The sequence below is a fragment of the Antedon bifida genome, chromosome 3 (assembly GCF_963402885.1).
Source record: "Antedon bifida chromosome 3, ecAntBifi1.1, whole genome shotgun sequence".
Lineage (NCBI taxonomy): Eukaryota > Metazoa > Echinodermata > Crinoidea > Comatulida > Antedonidae > Antedon > Antedon bifida.
In genome coordinates this window covers 10,719,540-10,743,681 of record NC_136228.1, presented here as the reverse complement: position 1 = coordinate 10,743,681, position 24,142 = coordinate 10,719,540, and the positions used below count along the sequence as shown (strand labels likewise).

General features: G+C 30.5%; 1 protein-coding gene across 1 annotated transcript; it reads left to right on the top strand.

Annotated features, from left to right (window-relative positions):
- The first annotated feature begins 704 nt into the window (after positions 1-704).
- Positions 705-22,490, top strand: LOC144837032 (uncharacterized). Its single transcript, XM_078692013.1, has 2 exons — positions 705-927; positions 20,850-22,490. Exons 1-2 carry the CDS (start codon positions 773-775, stop codon positions 21,364-21,366), a joined length of 672 nt encoding a protein of 223 aa, XP_078548139.1. The 5' UTR covers positions 705-772; the 3' UTR covers positions 21,367-22,490.
- The last annotated feature ends 1,652 nt before the right edge of the window (positions 22,491-24,142 follow it).

Sequence of the window (24,142 nt, the reverse complement as noted above, 5' to 3'; positions counted from 1 at the left end):
AGACTGTAAAGTAAGTTTCAGTAATGATAATTAATAAAACTATTATACAGTAAATGAAGCTTAATTATTTAATAAACCATAAATATTAAATGTCTTTTTACAGAATTTTGATATTATCACTGTTTTTTAAATATTCGTATTAATATCAATCTTTAAAATGTTTAAACAAAATGCAACGTTGTTGAACACAATATTCGTATTGCGTTACATCATATTCCTTCTGTGTGTACTAAAAAGGAAATAAGGAAAATAATCACTGTTTTTAATGGTAATCTGAAATAGATTGACCTCCAACTTGTAGGGGCGAACATACTATTATAGGAATACAAAGCCACTGTAAATGTGAAACTAATCCTTTGCAAGAGGATATAGATCGGCCAATCGGTCACTCGTCTAGTACGAACCCTTTCGATTAATTTCATCGGGCATGTTATTAACCATTAAAGTGAAATTATCCCAATCATTTAAATTATTCTGATGAGTGATTAGCATTAGGCAAGACCACTTCTGAGTGTTGATGGTCGATTTCTCCGGTTCTATTTTCAATAAATCATACGTCTAAACTTACCGGTGGAATAAGCCATTATTATTAATTTTGAATAAACTACATTTTACATAAAAAATAAGAACGAACCAATTACTGAATCTTATTGCAGTAAAACTATTAAATTATTCCATACACGCAGTAATAACATTCATAATATAATAATTAATAATACCACTATGTTTAATGATGTATTTTAAATTTCAAATCATCGAATTATGACACGGGATGTGTCGGTACGTCAATAATGGTTTCGACCATTTCTCTATGAACGTTTGCGTATATCAAGTAATGCGATGGACAACCTTTAATATATCACCAATCTCGGTACATCTTTACACAGCGAATCGAACTTATACTATACTAACGATATATACTACAAGGTAAGTTTTCTGTACTTGTCTTATACAGCTTAGGCAATTCTTTTAGTATTATTATATGCTTTATAGGCTTAGACTTTTTGTGCTGTTTAAGTGTATCGTTATTTTTTTCTATGCTTATCCAGTGTGGAAACATTCATATGAAACTATCTGTTCTGGTTGTAATAATGAAATTCCTCTAAACATAAATATCTTTGATACATTTTTTAAAACTGTCTTAAATTTTTTATTGTTTATAATTAAATGGATATTTTGTCGCAGATTTCTGCTAAACATTCTGTCCGATATTATGAATTAACATTTCTAGAACAAGGGATTTGAACGCAATCGAAACGTTTAGATTGTACATTGAATGTGATACAACAAAGTAAAATAATTAAGAAATACCGTAGGCCTACCTCATGTCATTTGGTTAGACGTTTTGCCTATTGGGTTGGACTATTATATTATAATATTTTTCCTCCAGACAAGTTTACTACCAGGTTAATGGGTCGCATTCCAATGGACGTCTTGTAACTAAATCTTTCATGCAATAAGTATTAATATCAATATCCAATATATATTTTATTGTCAAATAGTAAAAAGCATTGCTTGAAATTTAAGCTGAATGTACACATACAATCGTCTAAAACTAAAATATATTCACACTTAAATGCATTACTATCTATCTCACACCAAACTGGACTGATTCCTTATATGTTTTCTGAATAAGGTAACTGTTGATATTGTGAAATAACTGTGATAGAGTTTTTAGTCTGGTGACGAATTGATTGTTTCATACATTATTTTGATTTTTGTAGTGTAGATGGAGGTGGTTAACCCAATCTAAAGGTACATGGTTCAATCCTTGGATTGTGACCACAATCTTTCTACTCCACTCCACCTTTTTTCTACTACCCTCTATTCTCAAGTGATAAGCATGTTTCCATCCTGTAGTAATTGTCGAATTATTGTTGTATGTGGAGAAAAGAGAACACATTCTGCAGTACAAGATGATGATGATGATGACAAAGATGATGAGGATGAGGATGGGTATGATATTGATGACGACGAACGGATGATGTTTCTCCCTTTTTCACATTATATCTTTCACGAGATCGAATCATTACGATTTATTACCTATTTTATGTTGGTAGGCTATATTATGTTTTCTTTTACTTTATACTCGTAATATACAATGGCTTATATTATTTTATTATTTGTGATATGTGATATCATTAATCCCATATCTCAATCACTGTCTTGTTTTTCCTTCATAACATCCGTATAACTATTTATCACTAGTTTTATTTACTGGTCTGAGAAGAGATGCGTGGGTTATGCGTGAATATAGGCCTATGAAAAATGGATAGATGGATGATGAATTGAGGAAAATGGATTGTTGAATGGATAGATTCATGTATCTATAGCAGTGATGTATCGATGGTTTTAGTTGGATGGGTTTATAAGTGGTATAAATTGGGGAATGGAGTGGTGAATAGATTCATTAATTACATTGTGATCATTGATTGGTTGCACCAAGTGATGATTGAATGATGGCAGATATGGTTCGATGAGAAGTAAAGATTGATTGTGGATCCATGCATGCATTCACGTTGGGTGAATGAAAGGGTAAAAAGCATGTGACCGTGTTTTTTCAGAGGCCTGGTGGTATAGTAACACATTATGTAGCATAAACATATGGATTTATGAAGATAAACTGACATATAATAGATTAACATATACTTTTATGAAATCTAAACTTGTTATACTTATACCTGTACTTATACACTTTTTATTGTTTTATAGATTAAGTAAAACATTATTGGGAATCAAATTTGTAAACGGTACCATAATCCATCAATCAAAAAGTATATTATGTAAGTGGAAAAAACACAATTATGAATAAAGTGTATTACCCCTTCTTTGGGATACTCATATTAAGGGGACTCTTTATTGTGCTGAAGGTGTCCACTTTATATGGGTTATAGTGTATGATTGATTAATTTTAAATTAATTACCATATTTCATAGTTTCGTCATATGTATTGTTGTTGAACAAACAACAATAAAAAAAGATTACAGTAACATAACACATTGTATCAATGCATATACAAAATTACGCTATTAATCAGTATTCATGTACACATATCGATTATCCATAACAACGATACAAAAATAACACTAATATATCCACTTATTAGCAATAACATATCGTTTTTATACATATATGTATTTATACATGCATGTGTGATTTCCATATAGCCAGCTTGTCCAGGAGTCCAATTAATGCATTGATGAAGCTAAGCTGTGTTTATGAGTTTTTAGTGGTATAGGTTGTAGATTACGTCAGATGAGGTACTTGAAGTTTAATTAAACGATCCAGTGTAGAATACTGTGTTCACCCTGCTATCGGTTTAGCAGCTGTAACATTATTAAAGCCACACTAATGCGTATTAATCCCTGATAGATTAGATTCTACATTGTTATTGTTCGTATTTTATCATGGCAAATGGATATTATGTATTAAATTCGCACAAACATTATATATATCATGATAATCATGAATGTTCATTAGATAATGTGCTCTTTTAGTTAAGCATCTACATTGGGTCTGTATCATAGGCAAATTCCGTGATACAGCTTACCATGTGTTTAACCTGTATCATAATACCTAACCATCCATACACGCACCACATGTGATACACATGAAATGCTGTATCATGGAATTAAAGTAAAAATAGGTAATATAACTTGAATTTTACGTTTCTAGTATTTTTATTCAACTTCGTAGTTTTATTTTCATGCTATAGCAAAAATTATCCACCGTATATCCACCATCTTTTTTCACCTTCTAGGGAGTCACCAGACATGTTATTACATTAGGTTAAATTACCTAACTACTGAAAAAAAGTCTTCCTGATTTTTATAGCAGAATTTTGCCAAATTTTGTATTTTACCATTTTAATGGAAATTCATGTTTTTTTCGTCTTGATTTCTATTACAAATATTTGATTTATGTACAATTAACCAGATATTATATTTAAAATTCATGTACCTTAGCTTTAAGGTCTATAGGCTACCTTCCAGACATTATGTAAATCGCCACAATAACGGAAGTACACTGTAGTGGTAATATTGAATGTACGCACGAAATAAAATATCCAATATCACTTCTATTAATAATTTAAGATTTATGGGTAATTTATGGTACGCATATGGTACCGTGTGGTATTTTAGATTGATGTGGTTTGGTATGTATTATGTGTTGACATATGAAAATGTATGCCAGAATCTACGATTTAGTAACTAATCAAGGAATGCGAATACGAAGACACGCATTGATGGTAATGCTATATACGTCTCTCTGTCCCAGCGCAGAAACTTGATACTCTTATAATAATAGGCCTCTTAAGCCTTTTTTTTGTAAAAGAAGGGGCTCATTACATGACGCTTGTTTTGCTTCACAGTCATCTATATAAGTGGGGTTATTATCAATGTCGTTGCAAAGATTTCTATCAAATAACAAACATAGACACACGTAGCTACCCTTTTTATTCCAGGAATTTATTTTTATTTCAATAATGTCCTTTCTCTAACATAAAATATTGTTTTCTTTTAATTGTTGTAGTAATGATTGATTTATCAAAATATTTTTACTGTATTGTGTGTTTATCGTGTCAATTCGCATTGTGTAAAAATATGTCTAACCGATGCTTCGCTATAATTGCGAAAAATAAACAGAAATGTAATTTATAACTTTCATCACAATGTTAGCATTAGTTATGACTCACTAAAACATGATAAAGGGAGTTGTATTTTATTACACTTATTACTGACATCGTATGAAAATGACTAGAATGTAGTGATTTATATTGTTATAGTTTGTCTGTTATCAACATTTATAATCAATTGATGATCGATATCCAGAAAATGCAGTCGCGTGCTCAAGTTAGTGTTTACCGACCAACCGACCGACTAGCCGACTGAGCTGTAGAGTCGCGTTGCACGCGACTAAAAACAACATCTTAATGTAGGTTATGAAAGTATAAACTTTAAAAATAATCCACACTAAAATACAGATGATTGTCCACTGTGTGTATAATAAAGGTTTTAATATTAATGATTGTTACAGAATACTCAGACATAACAATTGTTTTGAAACTTTCTTGAGCTAATACATCACTGTTAGGCATATGGCATTTTGTTTAAGGTACTTTCATTACAATTAAACTGTAAATCATTGTGTGAAGTTTAATGTAATACCCACTGTCACGGTAGACTGATAATAATCTAGTTTTATCCTTTGTTCTCTATTTGAAATCAAAAACACATTAATTGGGATTATGTTTGAAGTCGATACCTTGATGGAACTAATATCTACATCAACTTATAAGTTATCAATATTTTCTGTGGTTATTCTGCAGTAAACTCTATCTCATTGTAATTGCTATTTAGACGCGGTTATGATTGTACTATCAGAACGTGAATATCAGGTATATATAACTAAATTGAACAATCGGTGGGTAATTGCCCGGTCAGATGGTTGGTCGGTCAGCCAGTCGTTTACGAAGCCATTAGTATGATTAGGCCTATAATTTAGAAATAATGTAAAAGAGAGAGAGAGAGAGTAGTAGTTACAGCAACAAGCTGTGTTTTATGTTTTGTTTTTTTTCTTGAATATTGATGCAGTATAATAGTATAATTCATTTAATTTGTTCATCTTGCTTCCAAACATAACTATACTAAGTTGTTGTACTAAGTTACAATATACTAAGAACACAGTTATACACAATTTGTTATAATACTATTAACCCATCAACGCATAGTCATAAATTTCCTTAACAAAGCATATTATAGCATGTAATTATTAAGTTATTGTTACTCTATGATTATAATTAATCATTCCTAAGGAAAAATATTTTGTAAACATTTTTTTTCCAAACATTAACTTACTTGCAATTTCATTAGTGCTGGATGTAAACTATTTTTATCATGTTAGAACGATACAATTTTAGAATAATGAAAGTGTTGCTGAATGAAAAACAACAACATTAAAACTGTCATTTAAAAATATGTATTACATCCGTAAACTAACCAAAGCAACTTGTTTGAATGCATAGCACGTAGTATTACTGACACGGCGGTTTAGTGCATGCCTTTCAGTTATAGTCCCATGGGTTCAATTCGTCTAAATGTCACAATTATTTCCAATTTTTTATAGATATGAATTCGTTTTTTCAGCCTTGAAATAAATTAAAGGATAAGAACCTGATATTTAAAATCTGGTTTATTAATAGCAATTATAATTTACTACTCAACAAGCTGCTGGAAGATGATACAATAATTCAATAACAAGCAGACGACATGTCTTTCAGTTTAAATACAATTGGAAATTAGGAAAACCACCTTTGTCATCGCTATTCTGTTCAGTATTCTTTACTGTTTTCCTTTTTTTCTTCTGTTCTCCCTTTCTGTTCTCCTCATTGATCTTGTCTTCATTATGTTGTCCTTCTAATTCATCTCATCTTTATCATTATTGTCTTTTCCTAATTCTTCGTTCTCTCTTCAGCATCATCTGTTGTCATTTTCATTCTTCTTTTTTGCTTCTTCATCATCTTTTGTCATTCTCTTCATTTATGATATTGTCATTTCCTTCATTCTTCTTTGCTTCCTCATCATATTATTTGATATTCTCCTCATTCATTCTAATTGTCATTTTCTTCATTCTTCTTTGCTTCCTCATCTCTCTTTCACCTCCATCATCTCGTTATTTCCTCATTTATTTATTTAAGTTCTTAAATATATCTATTGTACTTCAAAATTCTCTATCTGTATCTTGGTCATCATTATCATGATCACTGTCATTATCATTGTCACTATCAACATGTTTACACTTCTTTTCTAAAACTTTCACTATCCTCGCCATAATTGTTTCCATTTTCAAGATATTCTTTAATACCACCATTTTCTTCTTCCTCATTAGTCTCTTTTGCAGGTAAATCAATTCATTACCATTCTTGCTGTATTTATCACCATCTTTCCTATCAAAACCAAGGATCATTGTTTTCGTCATCCTCCATTACCTGATAATCATATCTCCTTACATGCATTCTCACTTAACTTACTTACTCTTGGTTCCCACTAGAGACTTAACACAAGAACGTAATATAACGTGATTTGGACCAATCACAAGCGATGGATTATTCTTTCATTATATATATTATTTATATATTTAGTCAACTCGCTGCGTTGCGTCTACGTCGTTCGTTGCGTTGCGTCTCTAGTGGGAACTAAGTACACAATACTATGATTATTGTCATTTTAGATAGTTGAACAACATTGTCGTTATTTTTATCTGAATTTTAAACAAACAAACATAACAATCATGAAAGACTTTGATATATAAATATGAGCGTTTGCATATGGGAAAAAGTTATTTAACCTTTTGGAAAATAGACCACTGTTCTCTTGATAATTACAAATGCTAATTACTTCAATAGTAATGCAATTACATTTAGCATAAATCCAATACTTATATATGTTTATATTTGTACGGAGTCAGTCATATTCAGTCAGTTCATGTTTTAAAATGTGTTATTTAATCGTTGAAGTTGTTATTATTATTATTCTATCTATATGTACCAATGCTATAACTATTGTTATTAATGAATGTCCATTAATTACCGGTATATCATTATTGCATTTATATTCAGTTTTATTCAATTTGTGTTAACATTATTAATATTTCTGTTGGAAAGGATATGTGAACAAGAATAATTATTCTTATCGCTTAAACTTGGATGAAACCCAACTAAAACAGTCAATTAAAGCTTATAACTATTACTGTATTTGACTATAAAACTAATTTAATGAGTATGTAAGTAAGATTATCACCGGCATTCGTCTGACCGTTTTCCGTTGCCATTGGTGATTGTTTAACGTTTGGATTTCGGAAAATGGAAAGAACCTGTAACAATTTTAAAAGTATAATATATACTGTTAAAGATGTATTGTCTCCCTAAAAGAATGTTTTTCAATTTTTTGGAATATGCCATTTTAATGTCACATAATATTTATTCACTTTATTCACAAAAACTGGATCGAAATAAAAAAAAAAAAAGCAAAAAATACTTAAATTGTCTGTCAGACAATGTCTTTTGGTTAAAATTAAACGTTTCTTTTGTCGTTTTTTAGTGAAATCCATAATTTTTTTTTTTAATAAGTGAATAATTCTATTAAAACTGCAAAATTTCCTATATAAAGTCTGATTTTATTAATCTTCATTTTTCATGTTTCTGGGGGAAATACTTCTTTAAATTAAACAAGACTAGTTAAGTTGATGGAGTACAAATTCAATGGAATCCATTGATAACCTGGCGATTTAGAAGAATTGCTTTACCCGAACTAGCCTATTCTTATAAACAATTGGCAGGCGAAGCTCTTTTCCTCGCAACCAAACCGCCAAATAATTGAGTTATAATTTAATATAAATTGATTGATAAATTGTGCCAATTTGTTTTGTTGTAAGTTGTAAGAAATTACACGTCAAATTGTAAATATTTATATATATTAGACCAACCCAATACAAAGTTATAATCAAGGCCAAATAAATTAATCTAAATTTGCGATGATCAGCAATTATGATTAAACTAAAGATGTTCCCACATTCAGTGTAAAAACACATTTATGAATGACCTTAAATCAAACCAGCCATGGTGGAAACATTCATTATCCATATTTCCTAGTTTGGCTATGGTAGTAAAGTTGACTACACTTTCGCCGGATTTTGACTAAGTTGTAGAAAGTAGAAACATTTGTACAGTAGCAATACAATTTTATTTTAATTTGTCAAACGAGTAAAGGCCTACTTTATTCCTGCGGTTGAACCGTCAGTTACTGTTTAAGCTGAAGTAAGTAAGTAGCTAGTTCACATAAATGTTTATTTTTCCAAAATTGGTCGTGCAAACTTTTAATAAAAACTATACGTTTGCATTTTTAGGAATTCAGAAATTACGTATGTTACCAACATTCCAGAAGCTAAACGTTCAAAGGTCAATGTGAAGTGAACAAGCTGAAATTCTCAGTTTATTGCTTCTGGGTGAAGATTTTATTAGATTATATAAAATTAAACTAAATTAGCCTGTCAATGTACAAACGAGCAAAACAAAAAATACAAATAGTTGGTATTAAGTCAACTATTCAAAACAAATCATATTTAATTATTTGCATAATAATCCACATGATACAGGTATTGGACGTCACATTGGGTTCAGCGTTAAGGCAACTTTAATCTACTTAAAGTTTCTGTAAGGTAATTAAATGATAAAGTGTAGCATTTAGTATCTAGAAACATGCACTGACATCCAGTGGGTTTACCAAGACCTTAAAATGTGGGGTTAACTAACATGATTTAGTTTTAGGCCGGTTGCCAATGTAATCTCACTATCTCATCCGCTCGAAATTAATTCAGATACACGTTTGTATTATGTTATGAATGCCATAAGCTTGTAAAAACAAATTATTTTTGACAAATTATTGCTTTTTAAAATGGTACAGGCCTATATCAAGAGTCCCAAAGTAATGGCCACTATATTGTTGGAAACAAAATACTTTAACTATTCTCGTCCAATAATTTCCTGGAAATGTCTTTTCTTTTCTCTTCTTTATATATATTTGTACAGTCTGTTTTTGTATTAAAATTAGTACTTTACTCTTTACGTTAAGATTGTAGGAAATATTGTATTGAATAAAGAATGATGGAACGTCTTCAGTTGTCTAACCCTGATTCCTGAAAACCTAATTCCTGAAAATCCGAATTCCACCACACGAGTGTTAGTTGGAATCTCTATATGAAAGTTCGCATGTTCTCTGCTTGAGCAAAATATGTGAGGTCTCGCTCCATACTGTTTTAAATTACATTATTATAAAATAATAATTTAATAAAAGACGTATTGATAATATATTAATCACATAATAAATTGAAACTGAGAAAAAGAAACATTGTAGGGGAAAATTATAATCGATCTATTAGGTAAAAACTAATAAATTCAACTTAAAAAGATATTTAATTGACTATAAAGATACAAATTGAAATTCAGTATTTTAAAGAACTTAAAAATATATTGTAATTCTGAATTCAATACAGTAGTTTGATTTGATAATAATTTAAAAATGTAGTATAGGCCTACATATTTTCGAATTAATGATGGCCTACATATGAATTTAATAACAACTTTACTAACCCTCTGAATTTGTTTCTACCTAGAAAGTGCAGTGATGATATCTGTGACGGCCAATATGTATGTGTCTAACTAGAAATAAAAGCAACACCAAATTCATGTCCAAGAGTTTCTTTTTAATTCAAAATTGTATGTCAGTCAATTGACATACACGTTTTTTTCAATTTAAAAAAAATTATGCTGTATGTTTTAGTAACGTGAATTTACAAAAGTGTAATGTTTATGTAAATGGTGATCAGGCTTGTATGTATTAGGTATATAATAATAAGAGAGATGTGTGTACAATCAATACAAACTCACTTTAATGACGTCATCAGAATCATTATTCTCTCAATTATTAGTGAATTCACACTGAGATGCAACAACTTGTAAAATGTTACTGCGCATGTCGATACGATTATTTTAGATTTATAATCTCTTGTTAATTGGCCATGTTTTTATAATATTACCATTTAGCTTTCAAAGCATGAGTTTGTGGTAAACGTTACTTTATTGTATTATACTAATGCATGTTTTCAATAACTGAAAATAACATGATTTGTTGTTCAATGATCATGTATAAAAAATTCAAATCGACTCTATTAATCTCCTCAAGGGACTTAACTCTACTAAGTATCTCCATTTTCATCTTGTAATTAGGGAGGAACTTCCCAATTAATGTGAAGGAATTATTATACAAATACGACAAAATATAAACAAATCAATATATTATTTTTATTTAATATAGTGATTAGTAGGCCTATGTAACTTAACTCCATAAAACCAACACATAATATCAAGTTGAATAGTTTTGATTCGAATCTTGGTTCGGAAAACTTTTGCAGACATAGCGTTTGCGCATCATAAAGAACATTAAAGGAGAACTCTCATTTGATACCCGTTATTAAAGGGACACTCTATTGTGGTTACGCCCGTTGTACGTTTTAATTATATAGGTGATAAGTATTCTTTTTGATGAATAAATTAAATAAGAATAATGCGAAAATAAGAGTGACGTAGGAATCAATCATAACATAAATAGGAACCTCAAAGCATGTTGTTATTATTTGATTTGTGAATTTATATATCTGTTGTCGGAAGAAAATCGATGAAATAAGATTTGAAATGATCATTTCACAGAGGATATCTAATCCCACTGGGACACGTCAAAACGCACATAATCATTAAGAAACATCATTACATTAAACACAACTCAAACGGAACATCACCGCTTCCTTAATACACTTTGTGATGAGCGTTCCACTACAAAACATACAAATAGGCTTACATTAAGAACATTCTTAAAATGATTTAATAAAACTGTTATATATAATAATATTATGACAATTTGCCTTTAGCTTTTATAATAAACAATCTATCTATAACAGTCAGCGATGATCTTTCTCCCTTCGTCAATCTACAGTCGGTTAATAACAAAGTTTCTCATGTGTTTTAAATACATCAATTTGCTAATAAAGCCTAATGTTCCTAATGATTAGATCCAATGATATTATATATTACTGTTACATTAATATTTAATGTTATTCAATCCGATTAAATGTTGTAATTGTTTAATCTTGAATAATAGTAGACATATTGATTTGATTTAACATCATTTAATTTATAAGAAAAATATGTCAAATATGTAGAAACATATTTCATGTTTGTGATTTATTAAAGTATTCTCCAGGTTATGATTCAAACATTTTTTAAACAAAATATGCGGAATGAGAATACCATTTACAGGTGTTTAACTTCAAGTGTTGTTCGTATGAAATAGAAAAACCACGGTTTAGCGTTGACGGGTCACATCCTCTGGATATGCGCACATCAGGTGGTTTTTAACATTAAATTTTGTGAAAGGATTTATTTCCCAAAATATTCCGATTAAGGTTTATTGCACCTGTTACGTTTACCTATAAAAACTATTCCATTTTGGCCATTGAACTTTCACATTGTACTTATGCTTGTGGTTATTAAGTAAGTTTTGTTTTATTAGCTGAAACATAGATTGGAAAGTGTTTGTACTAACATAAATGACGATCAAAAAGTCATCACATTTAAATTAGCAAGCTATTCAATACACTATGTAAGTACTCCTATAGGCTTCTATCGATCAATGTCAACAGGGCGCTGTATGCTGCTGGCGACAAGATAACTTTAAAGTAGCTTGCCAATGTTCACTCCTTTACATCTCGTATTAAAGCACGTGTAAACAGTATCACGTACATAGCATAAAATTATATCATCGGTAGATCATGTAGGTTCGACGTCTGAGAATTGCGTGGTGTGATAAAATCAGGTCATTAATTCATAGCACAGTCGCTTTAAGGTGATGATAAGTAATAAAGAGGCAGGCGATACAAGTGTTTCAATATCGTCGTCAATTCAAGAAGTTTAAAACTGCATTAAGACAAAACATAATGTGATAGTAACTAATCTATCGGTAATAGCCAATTGACTCGCAATAGACAATTTACCGTTCAGTGTGTTTCGTGTATCTAAGGCCTATGTATGATAGCTTACTTACTTTATATACCAAAGTATTAGACAAGTTACAGACGCGTTTGTGCCGAACGCATCCGTTCCTTCCTATGACGCAATCACATACCGGTAACACTTTTCACTGAATGATTATTTTAAACAGTAGACCTAAGCAAAAATAATAATTACAAAATAGCTAATGCTTAAGTTTTTTTAGAAACAGTTATCAAAGTTATATAATTATAAATATAGGTTTGATGGAAGTACTACCCCTGGGAAATCATTAGGAAGTCATTTTGGGAGTCATTTCCACATTTTTATACCAGCAAACATGTGAAATGTGATTTTAATGGATAAATTCTTATTACGTTCGCTTAATGGTAATCAGAGACTGAGGTTTATCCAAATATAAATTGAATATGAATTAGTAGAGAAAAATTCATTGTCGATTGTCGTTATTTTAATATAGAGGACAGATGAATAAATAATTTATTTTTTATATGTTTTTAAGTCTGGTAGATATCCATCCATAATCATAGTTATAATAAGGTCAAGATAAATATTGTTTGATGCTCTAGATAATAAAAAGAACGTAATACTTAAGCTTGGTTCCCACTTGGAGGCAAACGCAAATACGTAAGCGCGCCGCAAGTAATTTGACTGATCGCGATGTATCATCCAAACCAGGGAAGTGTGAAATGATGTGAAAGTAAAGATTTTAAATTTCACTTTTCCCTGATTCAAACTGCAGTCATTTGTGATTAGTCAACTTGCGTTGTGCCTACGTCGTTGCGTTGCGTCCACGTAGTTATCAAGTGTTAAGGAAACCCTGTGGTCATCAATAAAGAAATATCTTATCTCAGTTAAAACATAAATAACATTTAATTCATCCTTTATAAATAGTAAGACTTATTTGCAAATATGTCACTTCCCTCATCAAATTTAATTTAATAAAAATATTATCTTATATGATGGACCAAACCTAAAGCCTTATAGTACTTTCTCAAACAACGTTTCTAAACGTTACTAAATATCTTGTATGTTGTATTATCTTTGTCATGTTGTGTTGACGAAAATAAACTTGAACTTGAACTTGAATGTTGAAAAAGTATTGTAATCAAATTAAAATATCGAGGGGACACGCTTCCTAAATAAAGCGCAAGGTGCGGAAGTGCACATTATGACAAACAAAAAGACTGCAGGATATAAGACGAAAAGAAATTAAAGTTAAAAACAGAAAACAAGATTAAAGGGAGCTTCGGGTTTGATATGTATATATTTTATTATATTAACTTTTACAACTACATTAATAATAACTCAAGCAGTGAGCGTTGACAAATAATACGCCTCTTTAAAAAGTGGTGCTACTTTTTCCTAATGTTACTGATTTTCAATACATTTTAATCATTAACTATTTTGAGTAAAAATTTTATTTTCCACTATAAAATAATTGAATGTTCTTTCGATTTATATACTTTTTCCTCAAGGCCTCAACTTTCCGATACACGTTAGTGAATTTCCTATTTTTTAAACACACACAAAAAGTCCTGTACCCACCAGCAATGGGACTTTTACCACTCTCGTTTTGCTTCAACGCTGCAGGAAATAGTAGGTATAATACATGTTTTAGTAAAAGTTTATTTACAATAAACACTCTTTAGAAACGATATACCCAAAGCTATACCTTTTTAAAAAATGCCTCAAAATTACATTAATGAGATTCAATTATGGTGGATTTCCTACAATTTAACACCAGAAAACATACATAATAGCACCACTTTTTTTTAAGGGACGTACGGTATTTCACCGCTGTCGTAAAATAAGTTTGGATATAATAAAATGGTGTTGTACGTTTTATATTTTATAGTATACACTAGTAATTTAAACTAGGAGCTACCCTTTAAGAAAGAGATAATGTAAAAACGTAAGAAATAGTTTATCATTCTAATTACGTTAACAAAACTGATATTTATGCCGATATTAATATTGTAAAACCATAAAACATATAGGTTGATTACAATAGATGTAGATATTTAAGATGAATAAGTGCTATTATAAAATTTCATAATAATGTTTTTAGGATCTTAAAACCGATTAATATCTCAATTGTGTTCAAAACAATTAGGTATAGCGATTAAAAAAGATGTTATGACATATAGAAACAGGGTTGGTAATCAGGAATATTACAACACTAGCTAAATTCGATTTTAATATAAGTTTAAATTAGGTATTGCTTTTATATTTTTTAATCAATTGAAAATGATATATAATTGTCCATTAAAATAATATGAGTAATCATCATCATCTGACTGTGTATGTACTGTATGTATACCATGCATGGTAGTGCATATTTTGCGCGCACAGCACGTAATAACGCATATCATTTAGTTCTTTTGTTCTTCATAATTTAGTATGTATGGGCTACAGTAGATTTTTAAGGTGACGCATTCTGCCCCTTTAAGCACCTAAGGCCAATTTACACAGACGAGCGGTAATAATAGGGCCCTGAATAGTATGTCATGAATATGGGAGGGTTATTATACTGTACGGTATTAGTATTATAGAAAGCTAAAATATGTTTCACAGAATGATCGATTTAATCGAGAAGTGTGCTTCAAATATGGACAGATTTCATAAATGTCTAAGAAAACTCCACTAGTTAATTACAGCGAGTCAGATTGTTATGTTTACACTATTCTACTTGCTGCATTAATTAAATTAACACTACTGTGTAACGAACACTTTAATTTGCAACTCTAATCGTTGTACAAAATATTTATGCTAATATTGAATTATAATTGAAGAAAATGTTCTGAACTCTTTACTTGTAAATTCAAAGCGAGTACAATTACATTTTGATAACATTACGAATTATTATCTTCTTTTTTATCAATGATTCGCAACAACAAAAAACTTTATTCTTTAAAATTGTATTTATTCATGCCATATGAGCAGTCGTGAATTCAATTCATATTTATTTGTTAGTGGTTTAAAGTAATAAGGTTGTAACTTATTGTGGGTTTTATAGGCACTGTGAAGGTTAAATGGAAGTTGTCAATTTTTGACCACAAATTTAAGGTGTAAATTTTGTGATCATAGATTCTCGTATGATGAAAGTTGCGTTATTTGTCCAAGAAATTATTGTTTTTTTGTTTAGATTTTGTAAAAATTGAATGGTCTTCCCTCACCTTGGAACAATCATTTTCTAAATTGTCATTATTTTTTGTTTGTTTTTCAAATGACAATGCTGTGGGTATCAGTATTTATATAAACTTAAATTCAATGCATATAAAAAAAACATGGAGTATCAAAAATGTTTTTGTTATGCCGAAATAGAATATATCAAATCAAATCAATATTATCGTCTTTGATTTAGAACAGACTGTATAACCAAACAGTACATTTGAAGATACCTTTATGATAACTAAATAAATCACTACTACGATTTAAACTGAAACATGTTAATCAAGATACATATAGCTAATAAATCAAGTTACTCGGTAATCTAATGGTAGTAGTATCCAAATGAAATCCAATAGCATAAAATGCTCGAACACCGAATGGTCAACTGAGGTTAATACAATTTAAACCCGAACTCGTTTTAATTTAGAAACAATTATATTCAACAAGGCCATATACATGGCTGCAATCGCGTGCTCAAGTTAGTGTTTACCGACCAACTGACCGACCAACCGACCGACATAGTGAGCTGTAGAGTTGTTACATCTATAGGTATACTAAGTGCAATGGACTTTTTAAATTTTGTTTTCTTATAACAACCTCATAAGTTAGCATAAACATTATTTAATGCATTGTTTGTTTACTTTCTTTCATTCAGCTTATTTTCTTAGTTTGCATAACCGTTAAGTAAATGAAAGAACTATAGTGTATGAGACAAGCTTTATCAATGATGTTAACAAAAATAACAGTTCTCTTCTATAAATATTTTATTTTCACTTGTGAATGATATATCCAGCTGAGTTAATTACGACGTATTCACATTCATTACTTACAACCATAAAAAAACGTCACAATTTCCGCTGATACAGTGAAACCCATGTACAAATAATGTATACATATAAAAGGCTCTATTTGTTCAATTTTAAAATATTTTTTTGTTCCTCTTTGGTGGATGCGTCCCACACTTATTCTTTCCATTTATATATAAACTACATATAATATCTATAATAAATATATATAACATTCTCATTAATATATTTTTATCTATTTTTCTATACAAATAATAATTATAATTTTCTTATGTTATATGTCCATAACTATAATGTTTTAGTTATATATATATACATATTTTCTTTTGAAATTTCTTCTTATATAGACATTTTTATACACATTATATTTTGTAAACTGTAAACTTATCTAATAGTTTGTGGAAATATCCATCAACCTTAACTTGTTTTAAGTGGGAAGCAGGTTTTATGATTTAATGTTACAAATAATACAAATTATGATTTCACACGAAGAAATTGGATCGCAAAGTAAGAAACACGATATTCCTCCTAAAATGCCTCCAACGCAAACTACACAATAAGTCAATGTTAGAAATAGCTTGAAACAAAATAACAAACATAACGTGCAGAATCGATTTTCAAAATTAGTTCTTATCGATTACCTTTAATTGAATCCTGAATTTCAATCAAAACTCTAATGGCCAACCAATTAGAAATTATATAAATGTTCACCTCAATTGATGATGACAAAATGTAAATTGTAATTGATTAATGTTTTTAAATTTGCAATGTCATTTACATAATTATCAATTATTGCAAATTAATTAACTTAATTGAAACAATAATTATATTGTGTTTAAAAACCTAAAAATCTACATGTTGTAAAGTCAAATTAATAATGGCAAATGAGTATTAACATTATCTTTATAGCATATAAATCAGTAACTAATTAAGAAATTATAAATTGTGTTTGTAATTGTATAAGAAATATATATTTTTAAATTGATTTATTAATATCTAATTTCCTTTTTTGATCAAAAATAATATGACAGACATACATGCAAATAAATAATAACTATTTCAATCCAATTGAACTTACCACACAGTGTTAAAGCACTAGTTGTCTGAGAATTATCGGTGCTCCTACTTTGTCCAGTATCATAGGAAAATTCTGTAATACAGTGTCATATATGTATCACATGTGACGTCTGTAGCATAGGCCATAAGCCTAACATAAACATAACCTTAAAAAATGTCATGATACATGCAGTACATATATTGGACACAATACGGCGCCATTATTCTCGCATATGTTATCATATTCAATGTCCTTAATATGTATTGTATAGAGTTTTTTTATACAGCCGCCTGTTTTTATCAATTACAAAATCAAGATTAAATGTATAAATATACAATAGAAGGCATATATGCACATACTAATAGAGTCAGGAAATAGTGAATACTATGTGTAATGGTTATGAAAACCAGTAAAATGTCAAAATGATTGTCACCAAATGACCATTTTGTATCGTCATCCTATGTTTAATTCAGGGGAACATGACATCGACCCTAAGGGGAAATCCCTACACCTCTATTAAAGGGACAATTTCTATTAGGGAGCACTTCTTAGTGACTAACAAGATGCATAATATATATAACGGCAAATCCCTATTCAGAGGATACCTCTAATAAGGGGACATGATTTTGACCCCGAAGGTGTCCCCTTACTGGGGCTTCTACTGTGTATATATAGAAAGTATTATTACCATCTAATTAATCATATTTAAAATCATCGTTATTGTCATTTTCGTGACATTATCAATGATGTCATCATCGTATTGTTTTTTGTTTTATCATTGTCTTTATCTTAATCATTGTAACTTGTCATCATTCGGCGTCTTTTGTCGTCGTCGTCATCATCATCATAAAAATGTAATCATTGTCATTATTCTAATGTGTCATTACGTCATGTGTATCGTCATAATTGTCATCACTAAATTCATTCACCATCATCCTCTTCTTCAATCACGTCATCATCAGTTTCATCATCGTCATTGTCACCGTATTGTCACAGGTAGAATACATTATTTAGTATCGGATTTTTTGTTACGGTATTTTTTTCTTTGGAATAATACGGTGTTTTATAATTAACATTATTAGAATTGATAGTAATTATTCTGTCAATTATTAAATGAATTTCTAATTGTATCCTTCGGTCTTTTACATAATCAGATAAACATTAAATATACATTTGAACAGTACCGTAATTTCATTAAAACTATAAACGGAAGTAGTGAACAAACCATTCTTCTGAGTACGAGACCAGCGACACGGCGTTAATGAGGGATTAGATTAAAATCATGCATTTTAGATTGCAAAACAAAATGCTATTATTTCATTAATTAACGTCAGTACAAGTTGTAATGACGTATACGCCACTGTAGCCCTCTACGTCACATGATCAATTGTGGGTCTTTATAAAACTAAATAACAAGGAGGCAGATGTTTCGAGTTTCATGGAAACATCAATCCATTTTATGTCCATGTCTATATTTAGTGTATATCTAGGAAAAGACTATGATGCATGAATGTCACATTCGAATACTCATCATTAGAGGAACACTGTAATATGTGACTATAACCTGACTATAGTATACAATTATTTATAGATACTGACCAATCACAAACGGCAGGCGGATGATCCATCGCGTCTTGATTGGTAAAAATAATTGCGTTTCGTACTAGTGGGAACCAACCTTTATGACAACACAAACTCCTCTCCTAAACTCCATAAAGAAATTTCAGTTTAGTCACATGGTGGTGGAACTAAACTAAAATTTCCAAATCCTTTAAATAAGCAGATTTTAGACATTGAGTATTTGTATTTATTTGATTATTTACATTTTTGTTTTAAATTATCATAATTTGTATGCTGATACTAGTATCGGTAATATAATCAATCGAAAGCACTCGACAACAATTTAATAATACTGCTAGGTATCATTTGTTTAGGTAAAACGCGTTGTTTCATAGATAATTTAATCAGTTCAGTTATTTAGCAAGCGCCCTAGATGAATTCAACGATTTATCATCTCCATGTAGTTAAACCATGAATCGACGCTAGGTCTTCAAAGAATAACCGCGCTTAAAGTCCACCGCTCAAAATCTCATCACTTTATCAGGCCTGTAACAAGCCATCATGCCGCGAACAGACGTTATTATGAACGACTTCTGACTTATACTGATTTTAAATAATATATATTGATTGAGTCGCGTTGTGAAATTTAATGCTTAAATGTGTCAAATATAGATCACTGCGGAGTCTTTCTACCTAATAACCCCTGCGTCATTACAAGTGTTCTTCCGCCAGAAACATCAAACGTTGATGCAGAATGATCAATTAGTGGACTGTTAACTAACACACAATTTAAGCTTCACTTTTATAGATACTTACTACATATAAACTGAATATTCTGTAAACAAACCAAATTTAATGAAGGCAATAAAATCATGTTGTATAATTTGTATTTTAAATCGATATTCGTAATGATGTTTTTTTTCTCAATTACAAGTAGGCATAATCAATTTAATGGTAGTATTTTACGTACTATACAAAATACTTCATACGTCAAAACCAGTAGGAAAGTATCTCAAAATTCTATTTAGGATAAGTAGAAATGTCGATTCATATAAGTAGAATTGTCGTAGTATGCTTGTCGATATAGAGTAAATACATTCATTCATCTGTTACAGCAGTGATTACATTTTGGTTTTTATTTCTTCTCACTCACGCATTATGATATCATACCCACGAGTTGGTTCATCTTGACCCTGCCAGGTACAACTATTGCCAAATCTCTTTTTGTATTTCGGTTTAAAATTTTGAATCTTATTAGTTGAATGTTAATCTAATGGTAGGCCTACACTGTTGTCAAGCCCGTAATCAGGAAGGTTCTTTTTCCTAAAGAGAATTGGTAGCGTAAGAAGCAGTATTGGATAATATGGAGACCAAACCTACTGAAGGAAAGGTTGTTTAGACCTAATCTGTAAGAAGAGCAAATTTGGCTTTAGCTAGTTAGAACTGCCAAATTATTTACTCCACTTTCGCCGATGGTCTCTAGTTAGAAAAAAACGGCACTTCTTCAGTGACCAATGATGATGGGTATGAAGTACATGTATAAGCTTATAACATCAACCCACTGTTATACTAGTACTTTATCTGATTTAACAAGATATACATTTTTCTAAATTGTCCATTTTCTTTTTTATTTCAGATTACTTTCAATTAAACCTAGCATGGTAGAAGTGCATACAATGAATGTTATAGCAATAATACTTATATTATTTGGGCTAGTTATATCAGTTTCACGTTCAGAAGGTACATATGAACTACTCGATGATGAAAACAATGAAATGCAGGCAATGAATGGAAGAGAGTTTGTACCTTTAACTGATAGATTGAGTTCTATGGAACTTTTGCTCCAAGGCTTAGAAGAGGCACGCCAGATTAGAGGATGGAGGCAGGCGGGCGGGCGAGATATGTCTGGGGGTAGATGTAGAGGAAGTCAATGTCTATCCGGTTGGAAGAGGTCATCGCCAACTAATATCGAACAAGACAAGCGAGCATGGGGAGGGAAGGGATGTCGAGGCGGAATGTCGTGCAGTGCTGGATGGAAAAGGGGCTACGGATCATGGAAACAAAAGAACAACAAATGTAAAGGTCGATCATGTAGTGGTGGCTGGAAAAGATCAGTTTCGTCAAATGATATTCCTACGAACGACTACCCCTGAAAGTATAATCATTAATTTATTTCAAACTAAAATACACCAGAACGCTTTTGGTTGATTTCAACGACATCATTTTAATTGAATACCTAATCATTCCGTCAAAAGAGCTCAATTCGATGTAAATATACATACATAAATACATTTTACAAGTATTTAATTTATTTTGTTAACATTTTCCGAAGTTGAATGTAGATTTGCTATTTAAAAAAAACAAACTGCTTTAGATAGAGTACGCATGAAAGATATGGTTATCTTGGTGTTACATCAAGATACTTTTATCAAGACTTCTTTCAAGACAAATTTCAGTATAAATAATCGTTGAAAGTCTCAATAGTGCGTTATCCTAATCCATGTATCATTCAAAATGAGCATGGCTATTTTAAAGGGGAACGGAATTTAAAACCACTAATGGATATACTACTGTAAAAATTTTGTAACAGTTATTTTTATCAGTGAAATAAAAAAGCTCTATACGTGTGTAGCTTATAATTGTGAGTATGAATTTGATGTACATTTACAATCAGAATTTAAAATGTTGTGTTTAAATTTAATGCAGAAGAAATCCGTCGATACTTAGTGTAAATCAATAAACATTGGATTCATCAAACTTTATAAAGTGATGAAAAAATTCTGACCAGCTTAGGACTATTTCTTACAAGCGATACGTATGGTATAATTTAACGATAACACCTGGCAATGTTAGGATATGGTTGTGTATAATCATTTCTAACAGGCCTACCAACCGATTAGTAATTGTTACCGTAATTGTGACGTAATATTTAGACCAAAGATAACAGGAACTGTAAGTTCAACTTACAACTAGGCCTTGCATTGAAAATAATGATAAATTAATGATAATAAATACAAATATTGAATCTTTTTCGTGATTATTAAAGATTATTTATTTCTTTTTACGTTGTCTTTAAGTATTTAATTTACCGAAGTTAATTTTACTTTGAAGATATTAAACACTTTACTATCAATTTCTTTATACTGAGGAGTATTAATGGAAACCGACGAAGTAAGTATTTCAAGGTGGATACTTAAACAACCCTCGATTAATCTTTAGAAGTAGGCCTCTTTCTGAATAACAGTGGTACATCTTTAGGGTTGTTTCACGTGAAGCTGTCTCTACAGGTGTCCCCGAAACGGGATCAAAAGAGAGGTTTTACGATAGTTCGATAAAGTTAGATGTGATCCAGACTTGTCCATGATTGTTAGCAATCATATTTCATACTTGTTATGATTTTCAAGGTCACGTGTTGAAAAACGAAGATGTACGGCACATTATGCATTATTTATTGATAAACATAATTAATGAAATGTTCTTCTTAAAATAATATGACATCAGATCAAAAGTAATGTGTCGTACAGTTTATCAATTATGTAGCCAAACGTTAGATCTGCATTTATTAATATAGAGACGTCATTAAGTGTGTGTAATTTTCAATAACGATGCATCAATTAAATGTCGGCAATCTAACAACGAAATATTCATGAAGTTTTATTAATGATTCTCAAAAGTGATACATGTGCACACATAAGGATGCCTTAGATCATTCTATGTGTTATTGTTCAAAGCTGTTTAACAGGTTAACTGTTAGGTTGCCACAACTTAATTAAGATTTATCTACTGTGTTGTCTCGCAAAGTAGCAAAGTTATTGAGATGTTATTAATATCAAAGACCTACTGCCACGGATAAATACTGATAGATAAAACAAAATAAAAATGTGATAAAGAAGATTAAGACAATAGGTCTAACTTTAAAATAAATACCAGAAATAAAAAAAGATCTGTTTGCTTACATTCAGAAATGGTAGATGGTATAACATCCACATTATCTCAGTCATAGCTCAGATAACTTAACGTGTGAAGATTAAGACAATAGGTCTTACTTCAGAATAAATACCAGAAAAGAAAAAGATCTGCTTTTTTTATATTCAGAAATGGTAGATGGTGTAACATCCACACTACCTCAGTCATAGCTCAGATAACTTAACGTGTGAACAGGGTTTTAGATTCTACCAACCGACATGTGTTCAGTACAACATAAAACAAACATGAGATCCTTAATAAGTACGATTATTATAGTAGGTCATATCAAGTTAGCAAAAAAGGTCTTACTTCAAAATAAATACCAGAAATGAAAAAGATCTTTTTTTTAACATTTAGAAATGGTAGATGGTGTAACATCCACGTTACCTCAGTCGTAGCTCAGATAACTTAACGTGTGAACAGGGTTTTAGATTCTACCAACCTGAACTGTGTTCAGTACAACATAAGACAAACATGAGATCCTTAATAAGTACGATTATTATAGTAGGTCATATCAAGTTAGCAAAAAAGGTCTAACTTTAAAATAAATACCAGAAATAAAAAAAGATCTGTTTGCTTACATTCAGAAATGGTAGATGGTATAACATCCACATTACCTCAGTCATAGCTCAGATAAATTAACGTGTGAAGATTAAGACAATAGGTCTTACTTCAAAATAAATACCAGAAATGAAAAAGATCTGTTTTTTTTAAATTCAGAAATGGTAGATGGTGTAACATCCACATTATCTCAGTCATAGCTCAGATAACTTAACGTGTGAAGATTAAGACAATAGGTCTTACTTCAGAATAAATACCAGAAAAGAAAAAGATCTGCTTTTTTTATATTCAGAAATGGTAGATGGTGTAACATCCACACTACCTCAGTCATAGCTCAGATAACTTAACGTGTGAACAGGGTTTTAGATTCTACCAACCGACATGTGTTCAGTACAACATAAA